Genomic DNA, 14,538 nt, shown 5'->3' on the forward strand with positions numbered 1-14,538 from the left:
CCCATGTGGGTGCATGGACCCAAGCACTTGGGCCATCCTCCGCTGCCCTCCCAGGCCACAGCAGAGAGCTGGACTGGAAGAGGGGCAACCGGGACTAGTACCCGGTGCTCCAACCGGGACTGAAACCCAGGGAGCCGGCACCACAGGTGGAGGATTAGCCTAGTGAGCCATGACGCCAGCCCTAAAGATGTGTTTTTTTGAAAGTCAGAGTGACACAGAGAAAGGAGAGGCAGAGAGAAAGAGAGGTCTTCCATTCTCTAGTTCACTCCCCAGATGGCCGTAACAGCTGGAACTGCACCAGTCAGGAGCCAGGAATTTCTGGGTCTCCCACAAGGATGCAGGGGCCCAGTGACTTGGGCCATCTTCCACTGCTTTCCCAGGCCATAGCAGAAAGCTAGATTGGAAGTGGAGCAGCCGGGACTTGAACTGGAACCCACATGGGATGCCAGTGCTGCAGGCAGTGGCTTTACCTGCTAAGCCACAGCGCTGGCCCCTAACTTACTACTTTTAATATTAGCCTTTTTTGGTAAAGAAATCATTTGAATGAGTCTAACCTGGCCAGTTGGGCTTGCTTTGTTACTAAAGACTAAAATGTTTTGACCCATATTTTTGTTTTGTTTTTTAAACTGTTCACAGATTTGTTAGAGTGTAGTTGGAGAAATCCTTGTAAGGTTTTTTCATGTAAAGTTTTAGTAGCTTGGATTGTGTGCATTAATGCTCCATTTTACAGATAGTGCAACCCAGGCTCTTTAGCATGATATGTCTGATTTTACGTTTTCACCAAGGCTTGAAACCTTGTACATAAGACATTTTACATCCAGCTTTCTCTGAGTCTTCTTGGACACCCCAGAGTAAATGCTATTTCTCTAAATGGATCATTTGGCAACTAGTTTCTGAACTAGAGATTTGACATGTCATCAAGGTCTAGTCCAACTTTTTACTGACCTGATAGTTAAGTCTGTAACTTCCTGTGTGTTTACATGGACAACACCTCATCTAAATCTTTATTAAATCGGCCGGCGCCGCGGGTCACTAGGCTAATCCTCCGCCTTGCGGCGCCGGCACACCGGGTTCTAGTCCCGGTCGGGGCACCGATCCTGTCCCGGTTGCCCCTCTTCCAGGCCAGCTCTCTGCTGTGGCCAGGGAGTGCAGTGGAAGATGGCTCAAGTGCTTGGGCCCTGCACCCCATGGGAGACCTGGCTCCTGCCAGGTACCTGGCTCCTGCCATCGGATCAGCGCGGTGCGCTGGCCGCAGCGCACCTACCGCGGCGGCCATTGGAGGGTAAACCAACGGCAAAGGAAGACCTTTTCTCTGTCTCTCTCTCTCACTGTCCACTCTACCTGTCAAAAAATAAAAAAAAATCTTTATTAAATCTTACACAGTGCTTTGCATATAATGGGTTCAAAATAGTTTGTTTTAGTGGTCTCTGGAATACTAGTACTACATTCCTGGTGGAGATAACTAGCATTTAGTGCTTGTTTCTATAGTAAGGGCTCACTGAACACATTTACTAATTCAGTCTTCGTAAGCATAGATGAGTTAGGTAACTTTCAGGAGGACACGCAGCCAGGACTCAAACCAAGACAGTCTGGTTTCTTTAAAAATGTAAGATACCAGGATAATGGTTTCTTCCTTAAATCAGTCAAAGAAGAAAAGAACATGTATCTCACAGAAGTGAATAAAGTGGTAATAAATAGCTTTATAAAAAAGCAAATGTATGCAAAAATCCAAGCATAGTTGTTACCCAACTAGGTTTAATTTAAAAACAGAATAACAGGGCAAGCATTTGCACAGAAGCTTAAGTCGCCGCTTGAGATGTGTGCATCCCATCCCATATCAGGGTGTCTGGGTCAAGACCCAGCTGCTTGTGACCAGCCTCCTCCTAGGGCGCACCCTGGAAGGCAGCACAGTGTGTACTCTTTATTTAGTCATGCTCTGGAACCACTTAATTACAAATAATTTCAGACATTGATGCAAATTTTAGCTCACATCCCTTATTTAAAACACAGCAAAAAAAAAAAATATTTTTAGAATCAGAAGTATAGTGCTTTCTCAAAGGACTCTAGGATTAAAATTCATTGTGTGCTTGATATCATCTGCTGTATACTTACGAACAGATTTCCAAGTCTAGTTTGTGCTCTTCCATCTGGACGAATAGGGTAGGAGCAAGAATTGTGTGTCATCAGTATTTTACAGCCAGTGTCTGCCCAGTAAGTGCTTAACAAAGCAGTTAGAGGAGTGCCTATGCCTGTACCTGCTTTTTGGACACACTGAGATTATTTCCAAGAATACTGTATGTTTTAAGAGTGTATAGTAAGCAATAATGGACTTTATAGAGAATAGGGAGAACATACTGGAATTGCAGTATTTTCGAGCTTTATTTCTTAGTCTTTGTGTTTTTTTCTTACCTGTCTCTTTTGCAGAAGTTCTGATTTAATTTTTAAATGGCTAATTTCTTTTTATCCTAGGCCGCTTCATAGTTCAGAATGTTTCTGCACAGAAAGATGGAGAAAAATCTAGAGTGAAAGTCAAAGTACGAGTCAACACCCATGGCATTTTCACCATCTCTACAGCGTCTATGGTGGAGAAAGTCCCAGCGGAGGAAAACGAAGCATCTTCTGTTGAAGCGGACATGGAGTGTCCAAATCAGAGATCCCCAGAGAACCCAGACACTGATGTAAGTATATAGATAGACTTTTGCACTGCCATAGAGTTGAATTAATTCCGAGCTATAGAAGGGTAGGGAAGGGTTAAAATGTTGTCTTTATAAATACTTCTTACCAGAATTCTGAATAAGGATGATAGTTTATAGTAAGTTATTTCCAGCTAACGGTGATTTATGGTCTGGAATTTAGTGAATTGTGATTAAATTTTGTGTAACTGAATTTTAAGTGACTGGTTTATGACAACTCAAGAGTAGATTGTGTTTTTTTTCTTTTAAGATCTAAGTTACATATTGAGAAGTCAAATGTTATAGTTAAAAATGTCTCTACTATTTGTTTAAATAACCATCAAATATTAAAGCTGATTTTTCTTTCAGTTGTATGCAGAATTGGCTTTAGTGCTCCAAACTTGTTTACACTTGAATGATTTTTTGTATTGTGAGAGGCAGAAAAAGAAGTATCTGTATATCGTATAGACAGAATTGCTGCTCATCATCTTAGTTGAGACTCTGTTAGTATGAGTGCTGGTTCTCTGGTCAACAGAAGAATTTTGGGAAGCAAAATGTTTTGTACCTAGTAGAGTTTATTTCTGGAGACTAATCAGAAATAAACAGACAAGTTACAATGTTTTAATTAAGATGTGAGGAAATGTGGTATCCTGTGGTCACTTACCATTCCTAGAGCACTTAAGGAACATTAACATTCTGAACCTTTTACTCTCATCTACAGAAAGTCTTCAATAGAGTGAGCTAAATGAGCAGTGCCAGGTACTTTCAGTCTCTTAGTACCTTTTGAATATCAGGAGTGCCTTGCTTCTACCTACTTCAGTGTCTGCCTTAGAATCTTGAAGCATTGAAAAAAAAAAAAAATGAGACTTCAGGGTGGGCAGAAAATACTTAGAATGCTTCAGACTTCTCTCAAAATGGGAGAAGCTCAGAACAAGCACTGATTTATTAGGGACTGAGGGCTACTGAAAAAGGAAATCAGAAAACTTGTAGGGTTCATTTTCCTTCATTTTCTTTACCAAATTTTTAATCAGGATTAACGTGTAGCATTTATTCTTTACCTTGCGATCTTTTAAGGTTTAAATAGCTGGATCACAAAGGAAAATGGGGTGGAGCAGAGGGTCTTAATTATCTAAAAGATGAAATGATAAGCCCTGGAATAACTGATAGTTGGCCATTTTATGTAACTCTTTAGTAAGTGGAAATGGAGCTAAGTCAAGACGTGTGATGGCTGCTGGTGAAATTAGGGTTTGGAAGCCTGTTCTGAGAAAGAGGCCTGGTGTAGTAATGTTTTTCCTGTGCTTTTGATAATTAATCTTTACAAGGTTAGGTGGAAGTGTCATAAAGGAGAGTTCTTGATTGTCACCACATCATTCAAATGCATACTTGTGTAACTTATTTAACTACTGTCATTCACAACATTTCTTCCAGGTTTAAAAATTTTAAGAAGTTTTCAAGTATTTTGTATTCATTTTGCTTTTATCCAGTACCTTTTCTCCCCACCTATTAAGATTTCAGAAATTGAGTGTACTGTCTTTGGTGCCCTATAACTTTTAAAATTTATACAAGTACACCTGCTTTCTACATCCTTTGTGCCTGGGCTTTCATTTCAGAAAAATATCCAGCAAGACAACAGTGAAGCTGGAACACAGCCCCAGGTACAAACTGATGGTCAACAAACCTCCCAGTCTCCCCCTTCACCTGAACTTACCTCAGAAGAAAACAAAATCCCAGATGCTGACAAAGTGAGTGACTCTTCTAGTTCATTCCGTTAGACAATGTTGCAACGTGTAATCGTTAATGATATCATTGAATCTGCAGTTTCAAGAGAAAGCACCAAGTGATTTTATTCTATGTAGGGTTTTTTTCTGTTGATTTTCTATGTGTTTTTCAATGAAAACCATTTAGAGGTACTCAAGCTCAACTAAGGGAATTTAATATCCTGCTTTAGGCCTGAAAGCTTCTCTTGATTAACTGCCACTCCAAGTAATAAGAGCCTATGTGTAGTATTTGTTGTCATCTGAAAGGGCAGAGGTATCTGCTAGTGCCAGAGGGGGAAAAGATACATCCCAGTGCTGCATGATTGGTTTTCATGTAACCAGTTGATAAATGCATGGGCTATAGGAGTCTAGTATGCTTTCTTCTCTGCTCACATCATCTGTCGAATTTAAGAAAATGAATTATGATCTGTTAAAAACTAGATTGCATTTCTGAGTAATTGCTCTTTTGTCTTGCTTCCATAGTAGGTATTGGAAGGTAAATTGAATAGTGGTGCTATGTCCCTTGAAAAATGACAGCTTCTGATCAAGCCTTTAGTATTCATGGTCAGATGATACTGAGAAGTTGCCATTGTTGTCGCCAGTGTTGGAGATGGTTATTCTCTGTGCAGTTGGCGTGTAAATTATTAACCTGTTGGTAATTTGGTTTTCTCTTACTTGCAGAGGATAGGATTCTTTACCCTCAGGTGAATTACAGAATTGTTTGTTAGGGTCAAAATGGATTTTACACTAGCTGATTGATCCTGCAGGGTTCCTAAGGTGAGCCCTAGGTCCTGACTCTGATTTCTGAAAGCTGCTGCCTTTATATGATGGTGATTATTTAGAAAACAGCTGCTTGATTTCAACATCACTCCCCTTGACTGTTGGTTGAACATGAACTAACTTGTGCTGATAGCCTCATTTCCTGTGTGAAAACGTGACATTGGGTAGAACCTCAGCCTCTTAGCTATAGGAACAGTGAGCTTGAAGCCCTTGAAACATTATCTTACCCTCCTCTGGAAGGTCCCTCATCCCTCTGTGTTGGAATGCTGTTTTGTGGTAGACTGATTGTTTTTCACTAGCTGGTTTTATATTGTGCTGTCTTATCTTAACTGCCATGCATGTAATATCGTTCATTTTGTCCCCCAAATATCTGTGGCACTCCTGCATCTTGCTAGGTGTCGGAATCATCTGATTCATTTTTCTTTCTTGTGGATCATACCCTCAGTGCCTGCTCACTGTATTGGAGGGCTCTGTTTTGGGCACTCAAAGGAAGAAGACATAGGGGCTGCGGACTGAGTAGATCATTGCTAGTGATACAGTTTACAGCACTTGATAGATCTGTGATATGATTTCTAAGAGCAGTGCAGCACAGCTGTGGGAAACATGCATTCTAGTCCCATCTCTGTTGTAGGCAAGTCATTCATTCCAGTCCTAGTTTCTTTGTAACTGGAGTTTTAACATCCTTTATACGTCAGGTTATCCAGTGGCAGTGATTGTCATGCCTTAATTAGCTAGTCTCTTGCCATTTTTCCATCCTAGCCAATGAAGAATCATGTTTCACACTGTGGTTATTGTCTAATCTGTTGTATAACTGGGTTTCCTTGATTGTGTGTGTGTGTTGTGCTAGTTGGAACCTGTAGAAATGGAAATAATTAGAAAAGACTTTGAAAATTAAAGGCCACAGGAGATACTTGCTTCTTTAGCCCTGTATTTACATATGTTGAAAAACCTGCAATAAACTACAGGTTGAGTATCCCCTGTCCAGAAAGCCTGAGAACCAGAAGTATTTCAGGTTTGGGATTTTTTTTTTTTTTTTTCCCCAGACTGTGGGATGTTTGCATATAAATTATGAGATATCTTGAGGATGGGACCCAAAGTCTAGAGATGAAATTTATGTTTCATATACTTCCCATACACATAACCTGAGGGTAATTTTATACAGTATTTTTAGTGTGCATACAGCTTGTGACATGTCACATTAGGCCACATTAATTATTAGAATAATAATAAACAGGTGTGGAATTTTTCACTTGTGGTGTCATATCAGTACCAAAATGTTTCAGAATTTGGGTAAGAGATACTCAACCTTTGTAAACATGCTGCATCTCCATTTTCTACTTTAAGACTCCTAGTTCTTTCTACCTTGCAGAGTTGCTTGTGGGAAATTATATGATTCAAAGATCAAGGAAAATAGGTGTGTGTGTATGTGTGTGTGTACATATATAAAAACTCCAAATTCAATAGGAAAGTATAAAAGACAATCATCAGAGTGATGCTAATTGTAATTAAAGCAGGCATAATAACTGGGATATGTGAACTAAAATATAAAAAACTGAATCAATCCTCACATGTTTAGCATTGGTCAAAGTCTGTCAGATTCTAAACATGAGAATATGGATAATTTAATAATTCAACCTTTGGAATTCTGGGATTGGCAAACATGCTTAAAGGGATTAGAAGCTTAAAAATCTAAGAAAAACATTAGCAGGAGAGATTTAAGTTTAAGCAGAGAAAATACCTTGGTGAGTTCCTGAAAGTTAGACATATTTAGGTTTAATTACAACCTTGATTTAAAATGGTCAGTGGGAATTGCCACCTTTCAGTTTTTATGATTTTAGAGATTTTATTTTTGCCTAAGTCATCAGAAAATATGATAGATTTTTTGTTTGTTTATCAATGATTGCTTAAGAATTTCTCTATTTTTGTTTTTACCCTCCTTCCTTAAGGCAAATGAAAAGAAAGTTGACCAGCCTCCAGAAGCTAAAAAACCCAAAATAAAGGTGGTGAATGTTGAGCTACCTATTGAAGCCAACTTGGTCTGGCAGTTAGGGAAAGACCTTCTTAACATGTATATTGAGACAGAGGTAAGCACTTAAATAAAAGTATTTAATTATGGAATAAACTTCTTGGCCCTGTTATCTAAATCTTCAATAGATAATGACTATAATTCTGATCCATATCCCAAGGTTTATATGGTTTTATGGATAGGATAATAAAGTGAATGCTATAGATTTACTTTTCAATTTTTAGCATTTTGTTGACTTTGTATCTTTGAGAGGTCTGTGCCATAGATTCTTTTACTTGTTATAAAATTGCCGAGTTCTTGTGAAGAAATTGAATGACAGAACGCAACACAATGGAATCTCCAAGTACAAAAGATATTTCTATTAAAATAACACGTTGTTTTGTAGTCTGGAACTCTAAAATAACATATGGACTAATTGAGATTCTGTTTCCCTAAAATATAAGGAGGAGGAAACACTACATTTAGAAATTTACCACTAACTTGCAGTCCATTCAATTATTTTTGATTTAAAAACATAGCGACAGAGTTGTGTAACCGTTACATACTAGCCATTGATAGTCCTAGTGGAAGACAAACATGCACCTACAAACCAGAAAACAAATTTATAAGTAAGCAGTGGAATGGCTTATTTTCACTTGGTATTAAATCTGAAACGTAAACATGTTTTGTTAAAAAACTTTAGTATGTGTATTTGGAAAAAGAACTTTTTAGAATTTGTAGGAAGGGTCTTAAGGGGTAAAAATGAAAACTGTTAACACATTTTTTTTTTGGTACGGACATGTTTTTTTTTTTTTTTTTTTTTTTTTTTTTTTAACACTAGACTCTAGTTAAAACTTAATTTGAGTTGTTTGAAGACTGGAATAACCTTTACTATTTCCTCACAGGGTAAAATGATCATGCAGGATAAATTGGAAAAAGAAAGAAATGATGCTAAAAATGCAGTAGAGGAGTATGTGTATGAGTTCAGGGACAAGCTGTGTGGACCATATGAAAAGTTTATATGTGAGCAGGTACGTTTCAGGGCTTTGTTTTTACTTTGGTAGTCTCATGTAAATGTTTAATAATCAAAACTGACATTCAGGCCTCTAGTAGATTATGTAACTTGTACTTCAAAAATAAAAATTGTTTTGACAGTTATAGAGAGAGCAAGCACAGTAGTAATGAAGCATTTCGTTTGATTCTAGTTTACCCCAATAACTTTTAGATTGACCATCCATAAGAGAGAACCTGATAGACATTGACTGTTATGCAGGGCTAAAAAAAAGTAGGAGAAATTCCTTACTTTCAAAGATCTCAGACTTTTGAAATTTTTTAAGTCTTCAGAAACTTTTCATTTATTGGGACCGTTGTTGGGATGCAGTGAGTTAAGCTGCTGCTTGTGACACCCAGCATCACATATCAGAATACCCATTGCTCTGCTCCTCATTCCGTCTGCTACTAATGTGCATGGAAGGCAGCAGAGGATGACCTAGGTGCTTGGGTCCCCGCCACCCATGTTGGAGTTGAGACTAGGATGGAGTTCCTGGCTCCTGGTTTTGGCTTGGCCCAGACCTGGTTGTTGCAGTTATTTGGGGAGTGAACCAGTGGATGGAAGATCTGTCTCTCCCTTTCCCTGTTACTGTGCCTTTTGAATAAATGTATCTTTAATTTTTTAAAAAACGTACTTTCATTTTATTTGAAAAGCAGAGAGATAAAAAGAAATAAATGGAGGGAGATCTTCTATTTGCTGGTTCACTACCCAAGTTCCTGCAACAGCCGTGGCTGGGCCAGGCCAAAGCCAGGAACCTGGAACTCAGTCTGGGTCTCCCACATGGGTAACAGGCACCCAATTAATTTGAGCTGTCATTTTTGTCTTCCAAGGGTACCAATTAGGAAGCTGGATTGCAAGCAGGTAACTTAACTTGAGCCATGTACTCTGATGATACAGGTTATGGGTGACCCAAGTAGCAGCATAACCACTGCACTAAATCTGTAGACTTTGTGTTTTAGTGAGATTGCTCTCTGGACAGCTTTTTGTCATTGTTGTATCCCATAATAAGACTTATTTAGCCTGTCATTACAGAGGTACTTAAGGACCGTCACTCCGTTTAACCTTTTCCTTGACTCCCAGTCAGTATGCTTGAAAGTAAATCCCAGAAACCTAACTGAAAGGTGGGACTTGGGGAAGAAATGGGCTAGGTGGGAATCTTGGCTGGTTTCGAGATTAATTATAAAGTTGAAAGTCAGTTACGCTTCAGTTGCATGTCTGCTTTAGTCCTAAGATTCTTTGGCTGCCTTGTAATGGTCAGTTGGTAGTCCTGCCCTGACATTGCCTAGTTTTCTTGTGGTTGGGATTCTGAAGTTAGGGATGACTCAACCCAGCTAGATCTTGAAAGGTAAGAGCAAGAAGATCAGAACTTACATGAATTAGTTAGGAGTGAGTTTTTTTCATGTGGTCTGTGATGGAATTACCAACTTGTATACCTTCCTTCCCTTTCAGTATGTATTAGTTACAAGAGTGATCCTAATCAAGATCTATTTTAGAGAGTAGGGAAAAATTATTCTCCCATAACGAAAACATTTCAATATGTATATTAACTCTACTTGGACTTCTAAGATACAATATTGTGTATCAGTAGAAGCAGCTTACTAAAAACTCTCAAAGGTCCTTATGTGGTAGGACAGAGAAGCCAGTCAGTCTCTCATGTTAAATATTAAATGGAGCTAATAGTAGCAGAGAGACATTTCTTAAGAGAATCCAACCAGAATACCTTCCTAGATTAGATTAACTACCTGGTGTTTAATTCAGAGATTCTCTTTGTTTTGTTGTAAAATGTTCTGAAATAAGATTGTCATTAATGTTTTCATATTTTGTATAAAGGATCATCAAAATTTTTTGAGACTCCTCACAGAGACTGAAGACTGGCTGTATGAAGAAGGAGAGGACCAAGCTAAACAAGCATATGTTGACAAGTTGGAAGAGTTAATGGTAGGCCCTTCTTCCCTCCTAAAAGGTAGTATTTAAAACTATAGGTTTTTAAATGATTACTACATTTGTTAACTTATTATATTTTAGAAAATTGGCACTCCAGTTAAAGTCCGATTTCAAGAAGCTGAAGAGAGGCCAAAAATGTTTGAAGAACTGGGACAGAGATTGCAGCACTATGCCAAGATAGCAGCCGACTTCCGAAATAAGGTGAGCTGTGCTTTGTGTATGTACTAAGGAAGTTACCCTAGATTTTAATAAACTAATGTTGAAGCTTATTTTGGTTGTGAATAAATACTCTTAAGTGAGAAATTTGGGTTGCTAAAAGAGTTTCATTTGAAATTCAGGGAAAGTTGGATCAAATTAGATATTTCTGTAAATACTTAATTCTATAGAGTGACTATGGTTCTGTTTAGGATGAGAAATACAACCATATTGATGAGTCTGAAATGAAAAAGGTGGAGAAGTCTGTCAATGAAGTGATGGAGTGGATGAATAATGTTATGAATGCTCAGGCTAAAAAGAGTCTTGATCAGGATCCTGTTGTACGTGCTCAGGAAATTAAAGCAAAAATCAAGGTGAGTGTTAACCAGGTCATGTTTCTGCTGGGTTTTCTTCCAGACTCAAGTTGGTAATCATCTGAAATTTAAATATAGCCCTTTTTCCTTTAAGTCTTTTACCTCATCCTTATGAGGACTGGTTTTCTTGGTGGTCATTATTACTGTCACAAAATGTGGAAGACCTTGGAAGTTTCTGTTACCTTTCCATTCATTCAGTTGAACATAGTTGAGCCTCTGTTGTGTGCCAGCACTGGTTCTATGAGGTATGATATTCATTGTAGAGAGTAAACTTCCTGCCCTGTGGAACTCATTTGTAGTGAGTTTCTGAGAAGGAGACCAGCAATATGCAAGTGTGTGCCAAGCCCTTTTGGTCAGCTGTAATGAGAAAATGAAATTCTTTGATACATGACAGGAGTTGATGTAACATTAGGTCAGGTGTGTGGGGCAGTAATTGAAAATTAACTGGATGGATCGGAGTTAATCTGATGACTAGTTTTATTTTCTCAGGAATTGAACAATGCTTGTGAACCCGTCGTAACACAACCCAAACCAAAAATTGAATCGCCTAAATTGGAAAGAACTCCTAATGGCCCAAATCTTGATAAAAAGGAAGAAGATTTAGAAGGCAAAAATAATTTTGGTGCTGAACCTCCACATCAGAATGGGGAATGTTACCCTAACGAGAAGAGTTCAGTTAATATGGACTTGGACTAGATAACATTAAGTTGGCTTATTCCTTCAATTAATAAGATATTTTTGCCATAGTATGTGACTCTACATAACATACTGAGACTATTTATATTTTCTTTTTTAAGGATGTTTAGAAACTTTGTGTATTATATGGAAAAAGAAAAAAGCTTCAAGTCTGTAGTCTTTATGATCCTAAAAGGGAAAATTGCCTTGGTGACTTTCAGATTCCTGTGGAATTGTGAATTCATACTAAGCTTCTGTGCAGTATTACCATTTGCATCACTGAGGATGAAACTGACTTCTGTCTTTTGGAGAATAGAACCAAATTGTACTGCTCGTTCAAGGGGGTTGTGGCTAAAATCTTTTAAGCATTTGTTCTTGCCAAGGTAGTTTTCTTGTATTTTGCTCTCCATTGTAGCATGTGTGTGGATGTGGATGTTTATAAACAAGACTAAGTCTGATTTCATAAGGGCTTTCTAAAGTTAACTCAGTCCAATAGACTATGACTTTTTGCTTTGACATTGTTAAAAATTCATTGAGTAAAACAAAAGCTAGTGAAATATGTTAGCAGCATGCATAACAAAAAACTTTAAAATTGTATCTCACTATCCATTACATTGTCATGTGAAGATGTGAAAAGGAAGAAATGTTGATTCTGTTGTAACTGCTGGTGGAAATTTGATGAGCTTTAAAATAAAGTTCATCTTAAGGTGTCATTTCTAAACAGTTGGTTTTGTTACTGATTTAAAAGTGGAGGCCGGTGCCGTGGCTCAACAGGCTAATCCTCCGCCTAGCGGCGCCGGCACACCCGGTTCTAGTCCCGGTTGGGGCACCGATCCTGTCCCGGTTGCCCCTCTTCCAGGCCAGCTCTCTGCTGTGGCCCGGGAGTGCAGTGGAGGATGGCCCAAGTGCTTGGGCCCTGCACCCCATGGGAGACCAGGATAAGTACCTGGCTCCTGGCTTCAGATCAGCGTGGTGCGCCGGCCGCAATGCGCCGGCCGTGGCGGCCATTGGAGGGTGAACCAATGGCAAAAGGAAGACCTTTCTCTCTGTCTCTCTGTCCACTCTGTCTGTCAAAAAAAAAAAAAAAAAAAAGTGGAAGGGGGAGCTCAGTTATTATAGCAGAAATGATCCTGCTGTGAAAAATCCAGTTTTCCTTTCTTGCTGCTGCTTGCATGTGCTCATTTCTAAGTGGAAATGACTTTTGAAAGGAAAGGTAGTATATGCTTATGACATTGAAAAAAAAATTTGTAATAGAAAATGAATAAACATAATTTCACCACCCAGGGAAAAAACCGCCGTTAGCATCAAATATCTTTCCAGGTCTTTTCCCCTGAACACATAACCCCATGGATGGATGTGTCTAAGTGTAGATGGATGTGTTTAGATTTTTCAAGGCAGGAGCTGTGAGCCATGAACTCAATCCAGGCTTCCCACGTGAGTCATAGAAACCCAATTGTTTGAGCCATGACTGCTGCCTCCCAGGTTCTGCATTGCCAGAAGCTGGAATCAGCAGCCAGAGCCAGAGGTGGAATCCAGGTAATCGGATGAGAGAGGCAGATGTCTTAACTGCCAGGGCTGACTGCCTGCACCTGCCCCCTGGGCTGTTTTTAGTAAATACAGCCTTTCAGTAAATACAGTCAGATGATGGAACATCGCAGCTGTGGTGAGTTCCATTGGAAAGACAAATGGAGAAAGGTAGCTGCTGCCTCTGTGGTTGGATTACTTTATTTCTCTTGCTTTTGCTATTCAAAATATTGCTGCACTGAGTATTTTGGCTTTTTTTTTTTTTCTCAGTACCAGTAAGTCTTGATATATTCGTTGTATTTTCCCAGAGAAAGGAGAAGGGATGGGGGAGAGTCAGCATTATGTGTAACAAAGCAATTAGAAAATGGGAAAGGAAGTAAGTACCCAGTTCAGCAAAAATCAACCTTCAAATAAACACCCCAGTGATGAGGGGAAGGGGTCAGGAAAGAACAGACAGCAGCTTTCCCCCCCTTCTCCCACCCCTCCATAAATTCAAGACTTCACACAAAGCTTTGGTTTCTACAGTACACAGTCTTTTGGCCACTTTGACAGAAGTTTGTTGCACCTGCATAAAAGTTCCTAAATGACTTGGATGTCCATCTACAGCCCCCTGTATGGCCTCCAAACCCTGCTTTCTACAACGAAGGTACCTGGTAGCTTTTCTTTGAGGTGCAAATTGAGGAGTTTTGATCCATCCAAATATATCAGTTTTAAGTCTTCGGCATGAATCACATCGAAAAATGGTTTTGACACAGAAAGTTGGGAACAAGGCATGGAGGTTTCCCATTTTCTTCAGGACTTCATGAACCATTTAAATGTGTGGAGACACTCCAAGAATTAAATGTTTACATTTGGTGTGTAGGTTTCCTTTTGTGAATGGGGGATTGGAGAAGAGGGTAGGGTAGGAGTCAAATCTTAAGGATAGAAGATTGAAAATAGGGTAGGGGAAGGGGAACACGAAAGTTGGTTTCCACATCCCCACTTCAAGAAGAGGGATCCCCAAACTCGGGTCCTTTTGCCTCTGACAGAAGGTGCTGCACGAGATGCTTTGGCTTTTTTTCTTCAATACAAAAAGTTTGTAAACAATAAAATCCCAAAAGAACATGGAGAAAGACCAACACATTCTATTTACACAACTAGGCCATCTAGCAATCACCAACACAGAGTCTCAGTGAAGTCCAGACAAATAGAATAACTAAAGGGGGCCAGTGTTTGGGGGAGACAGGAACCCAGGGCCAGACGCACACCACCCGACTCGTTCTGTTGCATTTGTCTCATTTCAACCCAGTGAGGTAGGTTTGCAGTGACCTTAGCACGTAAATGAAACCCTATTTTTCTCCTTCAGTTAACACGATAGAGTAATTACTACAGTCACAGGGCTGGATACTGGCTCCGGACACCACCGAGGTCCTCACTCATGGGTCTCCCTGGAAGCCAAGAATTTGGGAAGGTTAGGATTTTGTCTTTTTTTTTTTTTTTTTGACAGAGTGGACAGTGAGAGAAACAGGTCTTCCTTTTTCTGTTGGTTCACACCCTGATGGCTGCTGCGGCTGGTGCACCG

At 39.4% G+C, this 14,538-nt stretch overlaps 1 protein-coding gene across 1 annotated transcript in view; it reads left to right on the top strand.

The window, feature by feature from the left end:
* Positions 1-12,174, top strand: part of HSPH1 (heat shock protein family H (Hsp110) member 1) — a 28,587-nt gene extending 16,413 nt beyond the window's left edge. The window contains 9 exon segments of the mRNA XM_062195185.1: positions 1,489-1,544; positions 2,470-2,678; positions 4,283-4,414; positions 7,156-7,293; positions 8,120-8,245; positions 10,096-10,203; positions 10,291-10,410; positions 10,617-10,778; positions 11,268-12,174. Coding sequence (XP_062051169.1) covers positions 1,489-1,544; positions 2,470-2,678; positions 4,283-4,414; positions 7,156-7,293; positions 8,120-8,245; positions 10,096-10,203; positions 10,291-10,410; positions 10,617-10,778; positions 11,268-11,474 — 1,258 coding nt within the window. The 3' untranslated portion in view covers positions 11,475-12,174.
* The last annotated feature ends 2,364 nt before the right edge of the window (positions 12,175-14,538 follow it).

This window comes from Lepus europaeus, chromosome 6, assembly GCF_033115175.1.
Source record: "Lepus europaeus isolate LE1 chromosome 6, mLepTim1.pri, whole genome shotgun sequence".
NCBI lineage: Eukaryota > Metazoa > Chordata > Mammalia > Lagomorpha > Leporidae > Lepus > Lepus europaeus.